The sequence below is a fragment of the Fusarium verticillioides genome, chromosome 9 (assembly GCF_000149555.1).
Source record: "Fusarium verticillioides 7600 chromosome 9, whole genome shotgun sequence".
NCBI classification, from domain to species: Eukaryota; Fungi; Ascomycota; class Sordariomycetes; order Hypocreales; family Nectriaceae; genus Fusarium; species Fusarium verticillioides.
The window spans coordinates 1,299,498-1,306,735 of NC_031683.1; the positions used below are offsets into that span (position 1 = coordinate 1,299,498).

Below are 7,238 nucleotides of genomic sequence, written 5' to 3' on the forward strand. Positions count from 1 at the left end.
TCTTTAAGTATCTTTTAAGTCTTTAAGAGCTAATAGCTTATTATAAACTTAGGGTTATATTAATTAAGTTAAGAAAGCTTATATAATAGATTAATTTAATTAAGCTATAATTAAAGAGAGCTATTTAAATAAAGTTAAACTAGTACTTTAATATAAAGTTCTTTTTAATAATAGCTACTATTATATATAACTTTTTATATTTTTCTTTATTAATTAATTTTATAATAAGCTTAATAGCTATATTAAAGTTATAATAAGTTATATAATAAGCTTAAGTATATAGCTATAAGCTATTTTATAATATTATATTAATAGCTATAATTAATATTAGTAATTATAATTAAGAATTAAATCTAGAAATATATTTTATAATAAGTATATTAAGCTTAGTACTTTTTTAGCTAGGGTAAAGGAAAAAGGTTAATATAGCTATTAAGGGATTTCTAAGTATTACTTATATTATTTAATTAAAGCAGTAATTATATTACTTAAAGTAGATAAATTTTAATTAATATTAACTTTTATAATTCTAGCTTACTATAAGGGTCTTACTATTTAAGCCTTTATTTATAAAATTAAAAGCTTAATAGCCTTAAATAAGGCTTATAATAATTAAAAAAAAAGTTTATTATTATTATTAGTTTTTTAATTATAATTAAAAAAAAAGTTTATTATTATTATTAGTTGTTTAATTATAATTAAAAAAAAGTTTATTATTATTATTAATATTTTTTGATTATAATTAAAAAAGTTAAAATGTCTTTATAATAATACATAAGGTATTACTAATAAAATCTAATAATAAAAATAATATAATATAATTATTATTTAATATATTATATATAAGGTATTATATATAATACTAAAAAAATATAATAACTTTAAAAGTAAATCTTAAAGTTATAAAGCACTACTGCCTTTAACTTTATAATTTACCTAAATAAATAACTTTAATTTATAAATATAAAAGATATTTTCTTAAGCCTTAATAAACTAAATACCTTTTTTATTATTAATTAATTAAAGTAATTAATACTAAAGCTTTAACTTTAAAGGCTTAATTCTAAATAAGCTAAAGATTATAAAATCTAATATAAAATATAATATTATATAATTAATAGTAATAATAGCTATAACTATTTAATTAAAGTAATTAATACCTATATATCTAGCCCTTTAACTAAAATCTATAGCCTTAAGCTTAATATTATATTAATCTTTTTTATTTTTCTTAAAGTATTATAAAATTATAAGAAAATACTTACTATATACTAATAAACTATTAATAATATAGTAAGTTAATATTATAATCTTTAGCTATTAAATATAATTACTTAATATTAATAAAAATAAAGCTAAAAATAAAGCTTTTAGTAATTATATTATAAATTAAGTATAAGTATTAAAAGATTTAATAAATTACCTAAAATAGGGTTAATACTTATTAAAGTAATAATAAGCTTTTGGTAATAGTATTATATTAAGTAATAGTAATAGTTAATATTAGCTATAGTTTATAAAGTTAAAATATATAATTATAGTAATTAAATTATAAATATAAATATTATATTATAGAAACTAAAAGCTATTAAAATATAAAAAAAAGGAAATAAAAAGAAAAAGAAAAGTAAAAAGTAAATTAAAAAATAAAAGTTCTAGTATTAAGGGAAAAACTATAAATATTAGCAGGCTAAAGCTAGCTTAATAAGTTAGTAATAGATTAAATTAAGTTATAAAGTAATATAAAGAACTATAAGGAATATAAATTAAAAAAATATAACTAATAAATACTTAAGTAATTATAGTTAAATAAAAGTAAAAATTATATATTTAATTAATTAATATTTTAGAGTTATAAGCTATTTAAATTTAATATTTTAATTATAATTAAAGTTAATAATATTAATTTAATAAAGTAATTAAACTAAAAAACTTATAAATAACTTAAGTTTAGTTAATTTTTTAATATTTTTATAATAATTATTATAATAATTTTATCTTAAGTATTAATTAGCTGTATTTACCTTTAATTTATATTCCTTATACTGCTTTATATTACCTTATAACTTAATTTACCCTAGTTTAACTACTGTTTTATTATTAATTTTACTTTATCTGCAGTTCAGATGCAAGGGCGGTTGGTCATGTGCCTAGGCACATGCATTCAATTGATAGAGGTTAATTTGACTTTCGCTAACTAACTTATATAAAGTAAAGTCAACCTTATTCCTTTAAACCTTTAAACCCTGCCATTACCCTGCCTTTATCTAACTCTATATATAGACATACTGCCCTTTTACTATTATAGTCTTAGACTATAACTAGCCTATTACTAATTCAGAAGAAGCTCCCTCTTTACTATAATAACCCTTTTAGTTATATTAAGAAGCTACTTTTTATATATATTTAAGTTACCTATAAAAGTAATAAAGAAAGCTACCTAATCTAACTAAAAGGAAAGACTCTCCTTTAGGTATCTTTTTAAGTTTTTAAAAGCTAATAGCTTATTATTAACCTAGGTTATATTAATTAAGTTAAAAAACTCTATATAATAAATTAACTTAATTAGGCTATAATTAAAGATAGCTATTTTAATAAGGTTAAATTAGTACTTTAATAAGAAGTTCTTTTTAATAATAGCTACTATTATATATAACTCTTTATATTCTTTCTTATTAGCTACCTTTATAGTAAGCCTAATAGCTATATTAAAGTTATAGTAAGTTATATAATAGGCCTAATTATATAGCTATAGGCTATTTTATATAATAAGTATTATATTAATAGCTTTAATAGATATTAGTAACTATAATTAATAAGTATAGGGAAAGTTAAGTTAAGGAATATACTTTATAATAAGTATACTAGGCCTGTCTTTTAACTCGGGTAAAGGAAGAAGGTCGATATAGCTGCTAAGAGGCAGTACTTATGCTACTTAGTTAAGGTAGTAATTATACTACTTAAGGCAGATAAACCTTAACTGATTTTAAGCTTTATAATTCTAGCTTACTATAGGGGCCTTACTATTTAAGCTATTATATAAAAAGTTAAAAGCTTAATAGCTCTAAATAAGGCTAATAGTAATTAAAAAAAATAACTTAATTTAATTTATTATTAACTTATTAAGCTAGCTTTAACTTATTAATATTTATAGTTTTTCCTTTAATACTAAAACTTTTATTTTTTAATTTACTTTTTTATTTTTTATTTACTTTTTTTTATATTATAATAGCCTTTAATTCTTATAATATAATATTTATATCTATAATTTAATTACTATAATTATATATCTTAACTTTATAAATTATAGCTAATATTAACTATTACTATTACTTAATATAATACTATTAATCCCTAGTTTAACTACTATTTTATTATTAATTTCACTTTATCTATAGTTTAGATATAAGGGCAGTTAGTTATATGCCTAGGTATATATATTTAATTAATAGAGTTATTATTAACTTTAGGTTAATTTGACTTCTGCTAACTAACCTACCTAAAAGTTAACCTTATTCCTTTAAACCCTGCTATTACCCTGCCTTTACTTAACTCTATTTGCAGATATACTGTCTCTTTACTTTTATAGTCTTAGACTATAACTAGCCTATTAATTCTATATAATCAGGAGGATATAGACTATATAATTAGCCTTAATAATCACATTTATAAGCCACTCTTTATGCCCTACTAAGTTTAAGCCTCTAAAAGTAGTAAGGAAAGTAGCCTAGTTAGCTATAAAGGTCTTGCCTTACTTTATAGCTTTTTCTAGGTCCTTTAGCTATAATAGCTCTTCCTTTAGCTAGTCTAGCCTTATTATATAACCTAGGAGACCTAGATCTATATAAAGGATTAACTAAATTAAGGTATAGTTAAAAATAGCTATTTTAATTAGGCTAGATTAGTTCCTTAATAAGAAGTTCTTTATAATAGCTATAACTATTATATATAGCTTTTAGTATTTATAACTATTAGCCTAACCTAAGATTAATTTAATTATATTAATAAGGTTATAATTAGTTATATAATAGGCCAAATTACCCTGCAGGCTGTTATAAATAGCAGGTATTGCGATAGTAGCCATAATAGATATTAGTAACTGTAATTAATAGTCAGGTTAGGGAATATACTTTATAATAGGTGTACTAGGCCTAGTATATTATAAAGGTTAATTAAAGATCTTTTAACTAGGGTAGAGGAAGAAGGTTAATATAGCTGCTAAGGGGCGGTACTTATACTGCTTAGTTAAGGCAGTAATTATACTACTTAAAGCAGATAAACCTTAACTAATATTAATTCCTGTAATTCTAGCCTACTATAGGGGCCTTACTATTTAAGCCTCTGTCTATAAAGTTAAAAGCTTAATAGCCCTAAATAAGGCTAATAGTAACTAAAAAAAAAAAATAATACTATTAATAAAAGCCTATTATTACCTTAATAGATATTAATCCTATTTTAGGTAATTTACTAAGTCTTTTAATACTTATATTTAATTTATAATATAATTATTAAAGGCTGTATTTTTAGCTCTATCTCTATTAATACTAACTAGCTATACTTAGTAGCTAAAGATTATAAGATTAACTTACTATATTATTAATAGTTTATTAATATATAATAAGTATTTTTTTATAATTTTATAATACTTTAAAAAGGATTAAAGAATTAATATAGTATTAAGCTTAAGGCTATAGAGTTTTATTAAAGGGTTAAAAAGTAATTATAATATAAACTTATTTATACTTTTTATTTAAAAAGCTAAAAAAAAAATATTATAAGATATATAGGTATTAACTGCTTTTATTAAATAGTTATAGCTATTATTAATATTAATTATATAGTATTATATTTTATATTAGTTTTTATAATCTTTAGCTTATTTAGAATTAGGCCTTTAGGGTTAAAGCCTTAGTATTAATTACCTTAACTAGGTAATAATAAAGAAAATACTTAGCTTATTAAGGCTAGAGGAAATATCTTTTTATATCTATAAATTAAGGCTACTTATTTAATTAAATTATAAGGTTAAAGGCAGTAGTATTATATAATCTTAAGACTTGCTTTTAAAGTTATTATATTTTTATAATATTATATATAATACTAAATATATAATATATTAAAAAATAAGTATTATATTATATTATTTTTATTATAAGACCTTATTAGCTATACCTTATATATTACTATAAAGATATTTTAACTTTTTTAATAAGAATTTTATTAAATTATAAATAAATTAAAAAAAGGTTAAAATTATAGAAAAAGTTATAGATTTTATTGATTAAGCTTTTTATAGCTTTTTAATTAATTAAATATTATATTTATTTTAATTAAAATTATTTAAAATATTATAATTTAAAATTAATTTTATTAATTAAATTTATTAAGATTTTAATCTAGCTAAAGACTTTATAATTAATATTTTTATAGCTATTATTAAAATATCTAGGTTTTATTTATTAATTATTATTAAGTTAAAGCTATAAAATAATTATTATTAATAAAATTAAATAAATATAATAATATTATATTAAACTAAAGCTTAAAAAAAGTAAGATTTTAATATAAAAAGTTTTAATAATATACTTAAAGGAGTTATAGAATTATATATTAACTTAGCTAGCTTTATCTTTAAGTAGCTATTATATATAGTCTTTTATTATTATTATTTTTTACTTTTAATTATTAAATTAAATTTACTATAAATATCTTTAATTAATTTATTTCTTAACTTTTAATATCTTATTAGTTTTTATTTTATTTTATTTTTTAAGTATATAATTAGTATTATTAATAATTAAAGCTTATTTAAGTTAAATTACTTATTATACTATATAATCCTTCTTAGTCATATAGTACTACCGTTTAATAGGACCCCCCTAACCAGGTACATAGCCTTTACACCTTTACCCCCCATAAACCAACAGAGCCTCAACACCGTTGGCATCAATCTCGCCCTTCTTCATCAGTATACCTACATTATGGCTTCCAAGATGCCTATCTCTACGTGCGTGTCATTGCACACCCGACACCACGTGAACCATATCTGCTAACACCCAGTAGTGTATACGTCCAAAACCTCGAAGAGCGCGTCAAGCTTGATGCGTTGGTGGATGCCTTGAGAACAGTATTCGCAGCGTTCGGCAATGTTGTCGATATTGTGGCGAAGAAGAATCTGCGTGCCAAAGGACAGGCATTTGTCGTCTATGATAGCCCTGAAAGCGCCCAAGATGCTATCAACGAAATCGATGGGTTCGAGCTTTTCGGCAAACCTATGAAACTTGCTTTCGCGCGAACGCAGAGCGACAAGACCGTTGAATTAAAGGGCAATCAGGAAGAGCTCGAACAGCATAAGCGCCATCGACAGGCTGAGAAGGGTATACTCATTTCTATCTCTCATCTTCTTTCATCGCTAACGTCGGCTGGACATATAGATAAACGCAAGGCTCTTGAGTCTGCGGAAGAGCAGAGACAAATCAACAAGCGAGGCTCTGGCTCAGTCAACGACAATCGACCTGCAAAGGCCGCGAAATCATCAGGCCTCAAGTCAACCAGCGCCACAGCATCCGGCAGCGTGCTTGACGAGTTCCTCCCACCCAACAAGATTCTTTTTGTCCAGAACTTCCCCGAAGACTATGACATTGAGGCTTTGACCAGCGTGTTCGGCCGGTTTGACGGATTTCGCGAGGTTAGGCTGGTACCTGGTCGCCGTGGTATCGCATTTGTCGAATACGAGGCAGAACAAGGCGCTATTACTGCCAAAGAAAACACGGCTGGTTTACACCTGGGAGACAAACCCATCAAGGTCACCTACCAACGACAGTGAATATAAATGCTAGTATTGATAGGAAGGCCATAATTGCTAATTGGTACGGCCACAACGTTGCCTGCTGGGATACTTATTTAATAATAAACACAACACACATCAAGCGATCTCCTGCACTCCAAATATTGTACTATGACAGCCTGTTTGTCGCACGCTTCCGAGGCAGCTTACCGCCCCTCTCAAAAAATGACGTCTTCGTCGGTCTCCGGGCGCCCCAGGGACATCTGGCAGGGTGTGAAATCAGGGCTTTCTGGAACTTTGTCTCCGGCCCCGGCACGAAATGCTTTCCGCCTCTGAGGCTTTGCCTTCTCCTGGCGATCTGGTTCCGCGCGTTTCTTCGCAGTTTTCTGGTTTCAACCAATTCAATAGGTGAGAAGAAGTGGCCTGAAATACTGATATTGTATAATACCCC

General features: G+C 24.4%; 1 protein-coding gene across 1 annotated transcript; it reads left to right on the forward strand.

Moving 5' to 3' along the window:
* The first annotated feature begins 5,882 nt into the window (after nt 1-5,882).
* Nucleotides 5,883-7,120, forward strand: FVEG_10477 (hypothetical protein). Its single transcript, XM_018899637.1, has 3 exons — nt 5,883-6,007; nt 6,064-6,377; nt 6,435-7,120. Exons 1-3 carry the CDS (start codon nt 5,982-5,984, stop codon nt 6,824-6,826), a joined length of 732 nt encoding a protein of 243 aa, XP_018757737.1. The 5' UTR covers nt 5,883-5,981; the 3' UTR covers nt 6,827-7,120.
* The last annotated feature ends 118 nt before the right edge of the window (nt 7,121-7,238 follow it).